The 17,582-nt window shown below is 52.4% G+C and overlaps 1 protein-coding gene across 5 annotated transcripts in view; it reads left to right on the forward strand.

Annotated features, from left to right (window-relative positions):
• Window positions 1-17,582, forward strand: part of GRK5 (G protein-coupled receptor kinase 5) — a 225,034-nt gene that overhangs the window by 94,551 nt on the left and 112,901 nt on the right. For 4 of the 5 annotated variants that reach the window (XM_060127069.1, XM_060127070.1, XM_060127073.1 and 1 more), the window contains one exon: window positions 9,649-9,744. The exons of the other annotated variant lie outside the window; for it this stretch is intronic. In XM_060127069.1, coding sequence (XP_059983052.1) covers window positions 9,649-9,744 — 96 coding nt within the window. Of the gene's footprint in view, window positions 1-9,648; window positions 9,745-17,582 lie in introns of those variants that run through there. 5 annotated transcript variants of the gene reach the window in all.

Consider the following 17,582-nt stretch of genomic DNA (forward strand, 5'->3'; position numbering starts at 1 on the left):
GAGGAAGAGGCCCTGCGGGGAATCCTGGGGCCCCTGTAGCCCGGGCCCCCCTCCATCCTGTGTCCTTGTGCCTTTAACCAGCAGTGCCCTAAACCGTTTTGGAAGAGAGGGCAGCTGTTTCTGTGGTTTCGCCTGTGCTGCCTCTAGTTACATCTGGCACCACCTGGGGGCCTCTGCACTGAACGGGCAAAGCTCGCTCAGCCCCTCCGTCTCGCCCCATCCACAAGGGCCAGAGCTGATTGGGTAATTTCAGAGCCTAGGCTGGCCCACGACATGTGGCGTGCCTGGAGAGAAAAGGTGAGCTGGCCAATCAGATTTGCTCCTTGGGACTCTAGGCTCAGGATTCTGGCAGATGGGCAGGGAGGGGGCTTTGGGGCCTGCCGGCTGCAACACCATTCTGAGACTGACTACCCTGAGTGAGCAAAGACTCCGCAGAGGAAGCGCAGTCCCCACAAGACCACCCTCACTTCAGACCACAGCCACCAGTTTGAGAGTCCCCAGGCCACACATACTTCTGACTAACTGGCTAAAAATTTGGGGATTCCCCCAGCCCCTCTCAGGTTTGATGATTCACTAGGACGACTCACAGAGCTCAGGAGAGCGCTATATTTACAGTTTTATCAGAGCGAAAGGATACAAATCTGAACCAGCGAAAGTGGGAGATGCACCGGGCAAGGTCTGCTAGGAACACGTCACCATCCCGGCACCAGTGTATGATCACCAACCAGGAAGTGCACCCAAGCCCAGTGCCCAGAGTTTTTATTGGACTTTTCATTACTTAGGCATGATTGATTGAATCATTAGCCACGTGTTTGAACCCAGTCTCCAGCCCCCTTCCCCTCCCCGAAGTTTGGGTACCACCATTTGGCTCAAAGCCCCAACTCTCTAAGCCCACGGTTGGTCATTCTGGCATGGCCAGCCCCAGCTTGAGTCGTCTCCTTAGCATGAGCTCGGGTATGGTTCCGGGGGCCCACCACGAATAAAACCCACACCCCCATCACTCGGAAAATTCCCAGGACTGGGAGATCACCTACCAGGAACCAGGGACAAAGTCAGTTTCTTCGTTATACAACAACAGCCAATTGGGTTCCATGCAAAGAGGTGAATAAGCCTGGCGTGGTCTGCAGAGAGGCACATGGCGGAGTGAGAGGCAGAGACACCCCAGCCCCGGGTTCTCTGCGTCTCCACAGCCTTCCTGTTCCCACAAACCCAGCTGCTCTTGGCTGCCTCTCCTTGGATTCCTAGAGGCTCCAGTGATCCTGGTAATAATCCCTGTCTTTGTGGGTCAGCTTAAATGATTCTCTCTTCCTGCTCACCTTGGTTAGAACCGCACTCACCAACACAGTTTTCCAGTGTGAGTTGACAAGTCTGTCCTGGAAGATGTGGTCCATAGGAAGACCGGCTTCCACTTCCTCAGGGCCCACAAAACGAATCAGGTGCTCTCCGGATCCCAGTGTGCCTATCTCCAGGGATGATGCTCTTCTCTCTGGGTTCCAGAGAACAGTAAAGGTCCAAAGGGAAGAGGTCAGAATGGGAAGAGGTACCCAGGAAGTATAGGGTGTGTGCACTGATGATTCGGGCGGGGTTTGAGGTGGGTCCTGCCTGCTCCGTAGGGAGCCAGACCTGGGCCTGGTGCCGGGTGTGGTGGGCAGCTGAGGCCATCTCACCAACCTGTTCCCCCATGGCCACTGGTGAGCTTCTCTCCAGTGTCTCCCTCTGGATTTCTGGAAACAGTTGGGTCCGCATCCAGTTTGCCTTCCTACACCGGCGAGTGGCCGGGTAAGTGGTTTTATGGGCGTCGTGTGAGAAGAATGCTCACGCCACGCAGGGGACAGGGACCGGGATTCTTGTCAGAGTCAGACCCCAGGATCACCAAATTGGTCCAAACTGCTGTGAATTTTTTCAGATCTAGAAAAGAAGTAGGCAGGGCAGAAATAAGTCAGAGAGAGAAATTTCCAGAAAGAGTGGTCCTATCGTCGTCCCGTTTCCCACATGATGCTCAAGGGCTTTCTCAAACTTGACTGTGCATCAGAATCAACCTGGAAGGCTCATTAAAACGGACCACTGAGCCCCCTCCCAGAGTTTCTGACTCAGTAGATCTAAGGTGGGGCCCAAGATTTTGCATTTCTGACAAATTCCCCAGTGATGCTGGTGCAACTGGTCCAAGGACCACATTGGGAACCACTGATTCAAGGGTGTGAAGGAAGATCTTTCCAACAAATGCAGAGAGCCTTTCTCAGCTTCCCCCAAGGAACCTTTCTCTGACCAGGGAGGAAGAGAACATTAGAGTAGGAGTCAGGATGCCAGGGTGTGTGACACAAACCGCTTGAGTGATTTGAGCCAAGGTTCTTGCCTTTCTGAGACTCTATTTCCTCACCTGTCAAATGGGTCCAGTAAGAGGACCTACCTTGTGTGGTTGATGTGAGGATTAAATGAGAGGGTGTCTTAACAAACAGCTCCCTGACTCTGGTAGTACAGGAAATGCCACATTTCTCTAACTTCCAAATCAGATATACTGTAAGATTGATGAGAAGTTCAAGGTCAATTGTTTTGCAAAGGTCTGTCCCACTCCCTTCCATGGATGGCACGAGAAGCCCCAGGGCTCAAAGGAATCCAGCAAATAAGACCTCACACCATCGGGGTCACTGCTGTTGCCGATTTTGTCAATGTCCTTTGGCGGAGAGGTCTCTGCGCTTTTCCACTCCCCTGTGTCAGGCTGGTCCCGGGTCCCTCACAGCTCAGAGCCCCTTGTCCCTGGGATCCAGCAGGGGCAAAGGCCTCCCCACCCTACTGTCTCCCTATTGTTCTCATTTCAGTCCTCAGCCTGCAAAGCGCGAACACCTCCCTGGAAAACAGTAAAAGCAACAAGAATAACAGCCAGTTTCTTCCCCCACAGTGACAGTTTTCTCATGGCAGTTTTCTGGCCTGATCTTTTCATTCTTCCCTGGGCGCACCCACAGGAGGAAAAGAAATGCCAGTTCGTTTCTCAGTAGCTCACCCTGTTATGAGCACTTGGCCCGTGCTTAAGACACGGTAGCTCTTTATTACTTTGCTTTTTCCCCCAAGTCCTGCGCTCCATCCCCGCTAGGACTTGCCCTCCTGCTGGCCACTCTCCCTCCTCCTGCCCTGCCACCCCCTTATCACACTTCCCTCGGCCCATCTGGGGTGTACCTGCACGAGGCCATTGCGGGCAGCCAAGGGAGACCCTGGGGGCTGGAGAAAGCAGAAGTGATTTGGTAAGCAACTTCCTCTCTGGAGGCTGCATCTTCCTGTCGCCCACCTTTCTCCAGGTTTTGCTCGGACTCTTGCCCACCCAGGAGAGAGACCTGCTGCCCTGGTCCTTTGGTGCCTTCCCCAGAGCCATGAGTGGGTAGAGTTCAGCCCATGTCCACAAGCCTGACATCTTGGTCTCTTCTCACCTCTGATAGGAGCCCTCCTGTCTGGCTCCCAGCCTGTGTTGCTGGCATCCCCTCCCTGGCTGGGGCCCCCTTCCTCCATGCAGCCCCCACCTGCCTAGCCACACCCCCAGTGGTCTCACTCAGCTCTGCCCTTTTAAGCGTGGAATGAGCTGGACGTCCACGAAGGTAGGCACTCTGTCCTCTTGGCCGTCTCATTTTTAGCCTGCGGAAGGTAAACTGTGAGCAACCGTAGGCTGGTTGGTAAAGAAAATAAAGCCCAAGGATGCTCAAGACGGGAAGTGGCTGCCAGTCAGTGTGGGTTGGAGAAGATACATGCTCCTGTTTGCGTGTGTGGTTCATCCATTGGCCCCATTAATTCCTCACCCTGAGCCTCAGGTTTCTCATCTGTGAAATGGGGCTAGTAACTGCCTTATTGAGGACCAAGCGTGTAGCATCTAGTTCAGTGCTAAGCAAATATTCACTTAACCAGTCAGTCAGCATAACTTAACAAAAGCTTGCAATTGTCCAGGCCAGTGGTGTTAGCTGCCCCACCCTCTGGAAGGATATGGAGCAGGTCTGGGCTGAGCTGGGAGAGGGCTGTGGGCAGACAAGGGATCTGCCTCTCAAGGGCAGCCCTGGAAGGGGCATAAGGTTGGGGGCTTGAAGAAAGAGCAGGACTTCAACAGGCAGAGGGGTCAATTCTGGAGGTCAGAAGTCTGACCTGGGTCTCACTGGGTTAAAACTAGGGTGTTGGCAGGGCTCTTTCCTTTCTGGGGGCTCTAGGCGAGAATCTGTGTTCTTGCTTGTCTAGCTTCTAGCGGTCGCCTGCACTCCTTGACTCGTGGCCCCTTCCTTCTTCAAAGCCAGCAACAGCTGGTCTAGTCTTTCGCACATCACATCACTCTGAGCTGACTCTCCCACCTTTGCTTCCACAATTAAGGACTCTGGTTACATCGGGTCCCCCCAAATCATCCAGGATAATGTCCCTGTCATTATCCTTAATTCAGTCTGCAACCTTAATTTCCTTTGCCACATAACCTAACATATTCACAGGTGCCAGGGATTAAGGGATACTTTGGAGGAGCATTGATTGCCTGCCATAGTCCCTGCCCTGTTCTGGGGGATGAGGAAGTGAGGAGAAGGACGAAGGAAGCCCCAGGTGGCTGTGTGGTACCCACCGGCCCTTCATTACTCCAGCCTCTGGGTCACATCCTCCAGCCTTGACTCACCTGTGCCACCTCCCTACTACCACCACTGTGGCCCCATTACTAGCGAGTCTCTCCCAAACCTCGCACTCCTTCTGAGTGTTGGTCATAATGGTCATTAAATAAAGCAGCATTTCTCCGTTTCAGCACTATTGACACTTTGAGCACATTGTTCTCTGTTGTGGGGTGCTGTCCTGCTCATTAGACAAGGTTTAACTGTATCTCTGGCCTCTACCTGCTAGATGCTGGTAGCACCCTCATCCAGTTGTGACAACTCCAAATATCTCTAGACACTGCCGAATGTCCCCTGGAGGACAAATTGCCCAGGGCTTGAGAACCACTGAAATCAAGCCTTTGATGTTTGTCTTCCTTACTAGATCGGGCACCCAAAGAAGGAAGCCCCAAGAGGGTGACACCCCGTCTGTCTTGCCCGTCCCCATGTCCCCAGCACCTGCATAGTGCTCGGCATTTACTAGATGCTCTACACGTACTGGTTTAATGAATTTTGTTAATTTTCTTTATTTTTAAAGTTTTTGGTGTTAATTTTCTTAATGGATAAATTAATCTATAAAAAAGTGTGTGTGTGTGTGTGTGTGTGTGTGTGTGTGTCTTAAATAGACTCCTGTTGCCATAGACTGGCTACCTAAGAATCGCCTGGGGAGCCTTTTACGTAGCCCGACTCCTGGGTTCCGATCACAGAGAGTTGGGGCTCAGGCTGATGGGGTGTAGCCTGGGAGTCTGTATTGTCAAGAGGGCTTCACCAGTTCCTCAGAAAAGGGAAACATAGAATTACCATATGATCCAGCAATTCTGCTCCTAGGCATATACCCAAAAGAATTGAAAGCAGGGACTCAGATATGCAGAGCAGCAGTATTCACGATAGCCAAAAGGTGGAAACAACCCAAGTATCCATCAACAGACAAATAAATAAACAGAATGTGCTGTATGCACACAACGGAGTATTATTCAACCTTAAAATGGAGTGAAATCTGACACTTGCTACAGCATGGATGTACCTTGAAGGCATCATGCTAAGTGAAACCAGCCAGTCACAAAAGAGCACATTTTGTACGATGTCACTCGTGAGGTCCCTAGAGTAGTCCGATCAGAGAGACAGAAAGTAGAAAGGTGGTTGCCAGGGGTAGAAGGGAGTGGAAGCTGGTGTTTGATGGGTACAGAGTTTCCATTTGGGATGATGAAGTTCTGGAGGTGGACGCTGGTGACGGTTGCACAACAATGTGAATGTGCTTAATGCCACTGAATTGCACACCTACAAATGGTTAAAATGGTACATTTTCTGTTATGTATATTTTACCACACACACAAAAGTGCTTAATCCCAGCCAGATCTGGGAACAAATAGTGTGGGAATCAATGGGGGCACAGGGGGTGCAGACTGGATGAGTTCTTTCTTTTCTTTTTTTTAACATCTTTATTGGGGTATAATTGCTTTACAATGGTGTGTTAGTTTCTGCTTTATAACAAAGTGAATCAGTTATACATATACATATGTTCCCATATCTCTTCCCTCTTGCGTCTCCCTCCCTCCCACCCTCCCTATCCCACCCCTCCAGGCGGTCACAAAGCACTGAGCTGATCTCCCTGTGCTATGCGGCTGCTTCCCACTAGCTATCTACCTTACGTTTGGTAGTGTATATATGTCCATGCCTCTCTCTCGCTTTGTCACAGCTCACCCTTCCCCCTCCCCATATCCTCACGTCCGTTCTCCAGTAGGTCTGTGTCTTTATTCCTGTCTTACCACTAGGTTCTTCATGACATTTTTTTTTTCTTAAATTCCATATATATGTGTTAGCATATGGTATTTGTCTTTCTCTTTCTGACTTACTTCACCCTGTATGACAGACTCTAGATCTATCCACCTCATTACAAATAGCTCAATTTCATTTCTTTTTATGGCTGAGTAATATTCCATTGTATATATGTGCCACATCTTCTTTATCCATTCATCCGATGATGGGCACTTAGGTTGTTTCCATCTCCTGGCTATTGTAAATAGAGCTGCAATGAACATTTTGGTACGTGACTCTTTTTGAATTATGGTTTTCTCAGGGTATATGCCCAGTAGTGGGATTGCTGGGTCATATGGTAGTTCTATTTGTAGTTTTTTAAGGAATCTCCATACTGTTCTCCATAGTGGCTGTACCAATTCACATTCCCACCAGCAGGGCAGGAGTGCAGGAGCGTTCCCTTTTCTCCACACCCTCTCCAGCATTTATTGTTTCTAGATTTTTTGATGATGGCCATTCTGACTGGTGTGAGATGATATCTCATTGTAGTTTTGATTTGCATTTCTCTAATGATTAATGATGTTGAGCATTCTTTCATGTGTTTGTTGGCAGTCTGTATATCTTCTTTGGAGAAATGTCTATTTAGGTCTTCTGCCCATTTTTGGATTGGGTTGTTTGTTTTTTTGTTATTGAGCTGCATGAGCTGCTTGTAAATTTTGGAAATTAATCCTTTGTCAGTTGCTTCATTTGCAAATATTTTCTCCCATTCTGAGGGTTGTCTTTTGGTCTTGTTTATGGTTGGATGAGTTCTAATGGCCCTTTTAAGCCTCAGAGCCGGAGCTGATGGGGATGGGAGCATCGGACTTGCCTGATTTCTCGAGACGGCGGCTCTTCCCCGGGGGACGCACGTAACTAACCTTTACAGGGGCCAGGCCAGCTGCCGACTGGAGGCCACTGTCCTGTCCACAGGGGCAGCCGCCACCCAGCTCCAGCTCATCCTGGAAGAGAAATGCAGGAAGAGAAGTCCCAAATCTGGATTCATATGTAACATCTCCATGTTTAAATCTTGACACCGGGTTCGATGAACAGGCAAACAAACCAACAAGCCACACGCGGGTCCAACAGAGCAGTTCTTCAGGCCTCGGGCCCGGGGTGGCGTCTCTTCCCAGTGGCTTGGGCCTCAGCTGGAGAGATTCGAGTTCTGTTTCCTCCTACCGGATGCCGTATCACTTCTGAGGTCCGATGCCAGCTTCCTCTTTGATACCTGGGAGCTTCCTTTGCTTTCGGTGCTCCCGAAAGGGAGCTTTATAGACAGAAGCGTGAGCGTGAATGCCTATAGGGTCTGGATTCTGCTCAGGCTGGGGTCTTGGCCCTGCCATTTGTGAGCTGTGGGGCTATAGGTGACTTGCTTCTTTCTTCCCTGTGCCTCAGTTTCCTTGTCTGTCAAGTGACAATGGTAATAGTTATGCCTGGGAGAGTTAGAGCGGGGACCAGGGCAGGGCAGCAGAAGGGCTGTGAGGTGTGTGTGGACGTGTGATGGTGTGTTGGTGTCGCTGGAGCAAAGAGCACAGTGGAGTCGGACAGGCCATCCACTGGTGAGTTACGCAACGTCAGACGTCTGTTTCTACATCTGTGATATGCCCAGTGATTTCCTCCTCCACAAGTCATTCTGAGGATTAAGTAAGATAATGTTCAAACAGTGTCTGGCCACAACGTGAGCCCCATACACATTTGTTTTGTTCCTTGGAAGCTGGGGCCTTTGACCTTTGTGGAGGCTTGAGCAGAGGGGGCTGGGGCTGGTTGGCTGGGCTGAAGACAGAAAGAGCAGAGAGCTGGGAAATGGACCGTGTCCTGGGCCTCTGCCGTCAGCTCCCTCCCCTCCTTCCTGGCCCCCCAGGTGGGGGTCCTGGTCCCATCCTCAGAAGCCCACCCACTTGCTGCTCAGGAAGGTGGCCTCAGCTTTGCAGGGCAGTTGGATGAGTTGGGAATCTCCCTGTATTGAGATCAGCTCTGCGCCAGCGCCGGCACACGCTGGGCCAGGGGCGGGCCCAGATCCGAGCTCCTCCGGGCGTCCCTGGGCTGGCTGGCTGAAGAAAGGGGCCTTGCCCTGCCCAGACCCTCTCTGGGGGTCAGAGGCTGGGGGGAGCATCCCGGGGTGCTGAGGGCCTGGCCAAGATCTGGCGTCTCTTTAACTGGCCCCAAACTTCGCGGGTATTTGAGGTGGTGATCACGTGAAGGGGGATAAGAAGCCCTTAAAATTCCGAGACGCTGAGGGACCTAAAGGACTATGTGATCTTTGGTGGGTCACTGACCAGTGGAATTTAAGGGCCACTCTGGGGGCAGTGGGCAGACGATGGCATCTCAGGTTCTTGGCGCGGTCCTGGCCACGTGACACAGAGGTGCCTCCAGGTCCAAGTTCCAAATGGTGGTGGGCTCAGGGACGCGTAGGCTGGAGTCGGCCCCCCCTTGCCGTTTGCACACCTGAGCGTTCTGACATCTGTCCACGGATAAGGTGTGGCAGGGCTGATGGGAACACCTGTGTGTGCGCCTTAGGTAGCTCCGTGTGTTCATTGCATGTACGTGTTCATTGCATGTGGTTGTTACATGTGTGTTCATTGTGTTTGTATGTCTATCATGTGTGCATATCCATTGCGTGTGTGTCCCTAGCGTGTGCGTGTTCATTACGTGTGCACACTGGGCAGGATGCAAGGCCTGACGGGGGTCCTTCAGGAGTCCTTCCAGCCTTGAGAAATGCATCCCCTGAGACCCTGGGGTTCGTGAGGCGGGAGAAGAAGGGGCTACCCAGGACAAGTGGGAGTTGAAGTCCTTGTCCCTGACACCTGGCCTCCGGCTGGGGATGGGGACTCTCCCCAGGAAACAAGGGGTAAAATGAGGTGGTGAGGGGGCTGCAGTCCACCCGCTTGTGAATCCATTTCACCAGGATTTCCCAGGCTGACAGGCCTGGCCCCTGCCATCGGAAGGTTGTGGTCGAGTCTGGGGCGAACACCAGGCACCCGGCAGGGCTGCACAGCCGTGGGAGGCGCCGAGGAAGAACAGGGTGCCCGGTGTGGGTGCAGGCGTGGAGGATGGGAGGGACCGCTGCTGCTGGTGGTGGCGGGGGCCCAGGCCCGGGCGAGCCTGTGGGAAGAACACACAGGCTTGATGCCGACTGGGGAGGGGGCGTGTCCCTGTCTCCCAGCCAGGAAGCCGTGCACAGGCTCACTGGGCTGGGACACAGGCTCTGGAGCCTTGGACAACACCAGCATCAGCTCCCCATCTTTCTCCCCCATCTCTGCAGGGGGCGGAGGAAAGCGCAAGGGGAAAAGCAAGAAGTGGAAGGAAATCCTGAAGTTCCCTCACATTAGCCAGTGTGAAGACCTCCGAAGGACCATAGGTAAGCTCTCCTGCCTCGAGGGGGCACGGGGAGGGGCGGAGAGGGGAGCAAGCGGCCCGTTAACCGGAACCGTCTGAACGGTGAGTCAGGTACAAATCGGCTAATGCAGTAAAGTGATGCCAGGTAGGCGCTCCAAGCTGATGCCTTTGCTAATTGATATAAAGATGCAACCAACATTCGTCGAGTATTTGGTGTGTGCCGGGCAGGATTATCTCCCGATTACCCTTTGAGGCTGTTATTTTATTCCACTTTTCAGCTGGGGAAACCAAGGCACAGAGAGATTCTGTAATTGGACCAAAGTTGCACAGCTTGTGGGAGGGCGGTGGAGGTGGGCCACACCTGGCCCTGAGCGCCCCACCCCCCCCACTCCGCGTAGCTTTCCGCCCTTCCTTCCTGGGGCCCGTGGGTCCTGCCCTCAGGAAGCAGCTTTGGGAGCTGAGGCGGGGTGGTGAGCCTCTGGGCTCCCCTTCCCTGCTGCCAGGGATGTGGGTTCTCACCGAGGAGCTGCCCTGCTCAGTGCATAGCCCTGTCCTCTTTATTCGGCACCCACACGGCCAGGCAGCTCCAAGAGCAGAGGGCGCTTGTCTCCCTAGGGGTTGGCACAGCCAAATGCACAAGGAGGGTCTGTCCCCGGCCCCGCTCCGAACACGGCTGTGGTGAGGAGGCTGGGGGGCTGGACGAGGACTCTCTGTGCTGGTGGGAGCCCTGGCCCTTCTCCCCTCTGTGCCCAGGGCGGGGCACTCCCGCTTGCTGCATGAAGGCATCTTATCTGCTCCTGACTGCTAGAGGTCACGGATGCACCATGCTGTGTTTATTACACTCCGATCCTTTGAGCGCGCGTATAGGATGATGCTGTTACCCAGAACTCCGCAGGCCCAGCTGCTCTTGAGACTTCGGCCCGGGGCACTGGGTGAACTGCCCTGCGCCTGCTGTGGGACGTGAGGCCACGTGTGGCCATTTAGCTTTTCTGAATGGCTTCTCCGCGTGGCCTGGCCTCCTCCAGCTCCCCAGGCCAGGTGGGACTCACATGCCGTCCCAGGCCTGCTCAGTCCTCTCGCCGGGCACCCCCCTCCAGATCCTTCCGTTGTGCTGTGACAGCAGGTGACCTGTTCCCTCTGTGCGCCCCACATGCCCAGCACGGAGGAGGAGCTCCCTTAATTGGTGTTTATGAAGTGGAAGGGAGCCACGTGCATCCCACAAAGGCAGATGTGAGCAGGGAAGAAGTAGGGTGCCGAGTGGTGGGGAAATGACCTCAGACCCACCTTCCGTCCTTAAAACGTCAGGCCAGAGTCCCCACGGTGTTCTTGGGGCTGAGAGTGCAGGGGGCCTAAGAGATCAGGGCCTCCGGGTCCAGGCCGACTTGGGTTCAAACCCCACCCGCTCTCCAGCCACCTGACAAGCTACTTAATCTTGCTGAGCCTCAGTTTCCTCAGCTGAAAACAGTGCTCATGAACCCAGTCCGGTGAGACCAGGTGTGTGAAGGGCTTCGCTGGAGCCCGGGACCACTCCCCTTAGCACTTGACTTTCTTCCTGGAATGCACAGCAGCTCCCACTCTGCTGGGCCGCTCTTGTGTTGGGGGTGCCCGAGTTTGCCCTTGATCTGGAGGTACGTGGGGCAGTGGGGGGAGAGAAGATGGGCTCTTCTTCTGGGGCTGGGAGGATGTCAGGGAGGGTTTTGCCACTGACGACTCACAAGTAGCCTTCAGAGAGGGGAGAGGAAGGAGAGTCCTGGAATCTGCCGCCACCCTCCCGGGGCCATCTGGTTCTTTAGGCCTGGAGAGAGTAGGGCCTAGGGGTGGGGAGGGGTGGGGAGCTCAGATGCCATGGTCTCCGCACACCCCTGGGGAACCAGACCCTCTTCTCCATCCTCTTGGTCCAGGGCGAGCACGTTCACCAGCTACCACATGCCTCTCCTGGATGCTGAGCCCAGCTTTTTCTCAACAGGCCCAGGAATGGCTCCCACTCAACCTCGGAGCCATAGGGCTGATCCCAGAGACCCTTCTGAGGTGTTGATTTGGAAGAGAGAACTTGAAATAGGAGGAAAGCACCCTCCAAAGTGGGGAGCTGTGTAGAGAGGCAGGGTAACTGCGTGAGGGCCAGTATCACCTGGAAGGGGCCTGGCAGGTGGAGCCCATTTGCTTCTCTGCCTTGCGTTAACTGCCTGCAGGTGGTGGTATCTGGAATGGTCCTCAGGACCCAGCCAGCTCTGAAGGCCCCCTCCTCAGAGAATTAAAATTAGCTCCCGGCCAGGGTCTTTCAAAGCATCCTGCCCTTTTGTCAGGGCACCTCCCACCTCCCACCCCCAGGTATTACTGGATGTCTGTTTGCCCCTCAAGTGCGAAAGTCTCCTCGAGAAGGATCTTTTAAATTCACCACCATGTGCCTGGTGCCTGCTTACAGGAGGAGCACAATAGTTGGATGAACGAGTGAAGGAAAGAATGAATGAAGTGGTATGAAGGAGTGAACACTGAGCTTCTGCAGTGTTTTAAATAAATGGAAGTGTTGAGAGTCATATGAGGAACACTCTTGTACCTGCCACCTGGATTAAAGAAATATTAATATTTTTCTATATTTGATTCATGTGTCTCTTGAAAATGGAAAACACAAACGTCAACTATAGGACTTCCAGTTCCAGACAACGTGGAGCAGATGCGGTTTCCTATCCCCCCGACCATGGGCAGTCCAGAGCTCTGGACATCACATATAAAAAAATATAAGAAGATTCCTAAAGGGACCTCTCTGGTGGCACAGTGGTGCCTGCCAATGCAGGGGACACGGGTTCGAGCCCTGGTCCAGGAAGATCACACATGCTGCGAAGCAACTAAGCCTGTGAGCCACAACTACTGAGCCCTCGTGCAACAACTACTGAAGCCCGCGCGCCTAGAGCCCGTGCTCTGCAACAAAGAGAAGCCACCTCAGTGAGAAGCCCGCGCACCGCAACGAAGAGTAGCCCCTGCTCGCCGCAACTAGAGAAAAGCCCGTGCACAGCAACGAAGACCCAACGCAGCCATAAATAAATAAACAAATAAAATAAAAACAAAACAAGCATTTAAAAAAGAAAACAAAAGAAGATTCCTAAAAATGGAGGAAGAGGCAGACTGGCTGGGATCTCAGGATGTGAGGAGTGGGGTGCCAGTGGGCTCCTGGCTTTTCTTTCTTGCCTCCGTTAAATCCCAGGGACCAGGTGCTGGAGAAACTCACTACCCAGAGATGCCAATGGGTGCAAAAGAAAAGACACCCCCCCCCAAAAAAAATTCTGTTCTCTCTAGCCAGCAGCCTGGGAAAAGGACAGCTGAGCTGAGCTGGCCCCTCCAGAACGGTCACACTTCGGCCACAGTTCACTCCAGTAATGTGGACGCCTCACTCTCTACCTTTCTTTTCACCTATCCTAGTGCCAGACTCAGAGACCCAGGGCTCCCTCCCTCTCCACGTCTCTCCTTTCTGACACACAGATCCTGATACTTGGAGGTGAGCGAGTTCTGCCGAGGTTCAGTCCCCGACACCAACTCTCAGTGCCCCCCACTCTAGCCCTGCTCCCCATGGGGCCTCCAGGCATTGCCCCAGAAGGGCCCCAAATGCCTCTCTCCTTCCAGTTGGCCCGGCCGCACCCTCGTCACTTCCGGTACGGGGGACCCCCTGGAGCCTAGGATTCGCCTCTGAGCTTTTCTATGTCCGTGGATTCCACCCCATGGGCCCCATCCCCATCTGTCCATCAAGGTCCATAAACGGGCCTCTTGTCAGGGTCCCCTCCCCTGGGTGGGTGAGAGAAACGTGCACGCTGGCGTGTGAAAATGAATTCTTCTGTTCTCCTAGAGGGATTGAAAAGACTCTGTGTATGAGTGCAGTGTGAAGAGAGGCCGGGAAAACAGGAAGGCCGCCATAAACCGAGGGGCTGCAGCTCGTGGGGACCGGCCCCAGGGCTCGGGCCTTCCTGTGTGTTTACAGTCCGTCGCCCTGGTGTTTGCCCAGCCTCTGCTGGGGTCCTGCTGGAAGGCTTTCTTAAATAAAAATCTCATTTCTTTTCTAGACCAATATACAAAGCAAACAGTGGCAAATGCCACATTTATTTTTCTTGTGGACACATGAGCTCACTTTCTGAAGCTCTTTGGGAGGATGTCCCAGAGCAGGCTTTGGGCCAGGGTGATGAGGCCCTTATGGGCCCAGAGGGCCCCGTGGGAAGGCTCTTGATCAGAGGGGAGGACGGAGACCACAAGGACCCTGTTGACTGGCCAGAACAGTGGTCTTTTAAAGCCACACCCTCTCTCGCCCCCAGCACTGCCCTGACAACCACAGGCCATCTCCCCCAGCAGCCAGGGGGATTCTGAGAAATGAAAACGGCACCCCTTGGGTCCCCTGCTGAAACCGCTGCAGCAGCTGCTCCCACCTGTAATAAAAGACAAACTTCTCACCGCGGCTTATGAGCTCTTTGGTCGTTGCGTGAAGCCTAGGGATCCCTTCTCAGAATGATGCTTTAACATACAGAAAATAAAAGACGCAGGGTTGCAAAGGGAACCAGTTCTTTTCAAATAGTTATTAGATACTTTAAAATGTTATGATCTTGAAGCATATGTGCTTTCTTGTGAATACTTTAATAAGGCCCAGCAGCTGGTCTAATAGCTACTGTAATTTTGAATTAGTGAGAGCGTAAGTGATATTTCCAGATATCTGCAATGATGGTGATATGAATGGGTCTGAGATTTCTGTCGTCGACAAGTCCCAGCACCGCTAACATTACTGTGGGTTGTTGTCAACATTTGTGACTCAATGAAGTGCTCATTTCCAGTTAGAGGCTGGTGAAGAGAGAGATGACATTTTTCTGCATCCAAGTTCACAGACCCCCTGAATCCTATCTATGGACCTCTTGGCAATGCCCTTCCTACCCTGTCCTATGTGAGCCGGCCCTCACCTTTGTCTCAGTCACTCCCTCCTCCTCCATTCACTTTGCTGTGCTGGTTGCCCTTTTGTCCCTTGACTACCCCAAGCTTGTCTGGAGCCTGGAGCCTTTGCCCCTGCTGTCCTCTGTCTGGAATGCTCTTCCCCACACTTCTTCTAGGGGGCCTTTAGGTCTCAGTTCAGATATCGCCTCCATAGAAAAGCCTTCCCAACCAGCCTTTAGGTAGGAGCTATACTTGCTCTCTAATTGCTGTCTTTCACACTGTGCTGTTTACTAATGTTCTTGGCCTGTGCCCCAGCTGCCGTCATCCTTTGTTTAGTTGTTGACCTGTGTATTTTCTCTCTCCCTTACTGGACTGGATGTCCCATGACATACTGACTGTGTCTTGTGTGGGTCACCACTAGGACAGTGTCTAGCACACAATAGGGGTTCACTAAACGTTGGGAGAGTGAATGAAGGAATGAATGAAGTGAAATACTGGAAATGAGGGCTCTGTTTAAAAATTCTGTGACATATGCTTGCCATACCCACATTTAATTTAGCCAGTGGTTTAAAGTCATAACAGTTCAGACTTAGGAGGCACCTTAGAAAGCATCTGCTTTGTCTCCCTTCCCCCACTCCCTATTAGATAATGAGCAACTCAGAGGGGCAGGTGCCCCGGTGGCTCCTGGTCCAGGCCCGTTTCCCCTGAGGCTGCAACTGGAGTAATTCTCACAGTGATGTTAGGCTTTGACGGAATTCTCGACTCAAGGAACTAGAGAGCATCTCGTCTAGCCACCCCTTTCAGACCTGAGTCGGAATTTCAGAGCCTGTTAGGCTCCAAGAGGAGAAGTGACCTGCCCAGGACAGTCCAGGCCCCTGATCCTGAGCTGCAGCTGTCCACTCCCCAGCATCATATTGACTTTATAAACATTTTGGCATCAGCCCCCAGCCAGTACCCACAGCAGAGAAACTCAGTAGGTACTCGGAGGGATAGACATTTCTGTCTCTTTTTTCTTTCTTTTATCTTCTAAGTATGGGTAGCATGTTCATTGGCTTATTCAACAAGTGTTTATTGAGCACTTAAGATATGCTGTGCACTGGGGAAACAGGCCTGATTCCTGCCCCCCGCCCCCCGAGCTCATTCATGGCTGAACCCAAGAGACTGGCAGAAATAAAGAGGTGATAACAACTTCTGAGAAAGGTCCATGATGGAGGGACAGGTTGCCAAGCTAGATAATAGTGTGGAGGGTCTTCCACCCGTCAGGAACTTCCCTGGAGGAAGTGACGTCACTCTGAGCCTCCCAGGGCATCTCTTTGTGTGAGCTCCCTGGGGGCATGGACCACGTGCTCTCCATCTTGGGGTCTCCATCGTTGGCACGGTGAGTAGGTGGATGGATGGATGGGTGGATGATGGATGGATGAAGTGACTGAATGAATGGATGCTGCCCTCCTCCTCAGCCTGGAAACCATAACTGGGATTGGCAGTAACGAGTATTAAGACAGAGAGTCCTTGCCACATGCATCTACTTCCAGTGTGAGCCCCAGATATGAGTAACTGATTTTAGACAGTCCTGGAGGAGAGCAGACAGATCGTGGGAGAAGAAGCGTTCTTTGGTATCTGCTTGATGAAACATCAAATAATGGCATTCGTTAGTAAGCTAATTGTAAGATAATTAGAGGGTCCAAATCAAAGAAGTTCTCAGAATGTCCAAAACTTGGAAGGCTGGAACGTCATTGTGAAGATAAAAGATTGTTGAGGTCTGCAAATATTTCTCAGTGACGCAGAAAATTCTGTTGGGCAAAAAATGTGGCATTTTTATTTATCTAGCTCAGGCTCATTGCATGCTTTTTTCTTTCATTAAAAAAAAAAAGAGTATGAGTGAAAGAGTTGGTTATTCCACTGTTTGGCAATATTTCTGTAGGAACTGTCCAAAAGCTATATAATAAATCAAGGCCCCTCCCCACCCCCTGGTGAGGCTAACATTTACCAGGAAGCTGTTCGCAGCAAGTAGCTGCCGCGGTGCCCTGTACACTCACCGATGGACGGGACGGGAGAGATTTCATTTGCCTTGTGGGACAGCGTCTTGCCAAAGTCTTAACTCTTTCCAGGAGCAGAAGCTCTAGGCTATGGGGGATTCCTGGAAGAAAATGGAGACTTTTAACCTTTAAGAAGAAAAACCAAAATACTGTAATAATGTGAAGATGCCTTGAACTAGCCTAGTTTTGACTATTCACCCAGCATTGCTCACGGTCTTTGAACAAGAAGTCAGCCTACAAATATGTGTTGAGCTCCTGCTGGGTGCTGGACATTGTTGCAGGCCCAGGAGCTGTACCATTGGCCGCAGAAGCAGGGTCGTCTTGTGGAAAGTCACTGGCATTAAGGTCAAACGGTGGCTCTGCTGCTCCCAGACGTGTGACCTGGGGCAGGTCGCTTAATTTCTCTGGGTTGTCGTTTCCTTGTCTATCAAATGGGAGACACTATTACCAACCTGGTAGAACCGTTGGGAGGGCCAGCAGAGTGCCTAGAAGAAGCCATCCTTGTCACCATCGTCATCATGGTGCTAGTGGTGTGTGGCAAAGGCTGAAGGCCCTTGGGGAGGGCTTCAGAGTTTCCCAAAGAAGCCGAATTGGCTGCAAACGATGAATGTGGCTAACTGCTTCTGCGCTGACATCTCGTGGGTCCAGTGCCCCAGGGACTCCAGCCTCGGGATCATTTGAAACCTACCCTTCCTTGAGCCCCTGCCTCTGGCCTCCCCTTCCCGGAGGCCACCCTGATATCCCTGCAGCCCTCAGCCCTCCTTCTTCCCCTCAGCCCCACAGCACACCTGTGGAAGCTGATGGCATCACACTGTGCCCAGATACCTGACCTTGTAGGTTTCTTTGCAGGGACATATGGAAGGTTGCACCCCAGAGCACTAATAAAGGTTACCCCTGGGGAAGGCATAGAGGTCAGAGGGGATAT

The sequence above is a fragment of the Lagenorhynchus albirostris genome, chromosome 16, assembly GCF_949774975.1.
Source record: "Lagenorhynchus albirostris chromosome 16, mLagAlb1.1, whole genome shotgun sequence".
Lineage (NCBI taxonomy): Eukaryota > Metazoa > Chordata > Mammalia > Artiodactyla > Delphinidae > Lagenorhynchus > Lagenorhynchus albirostris.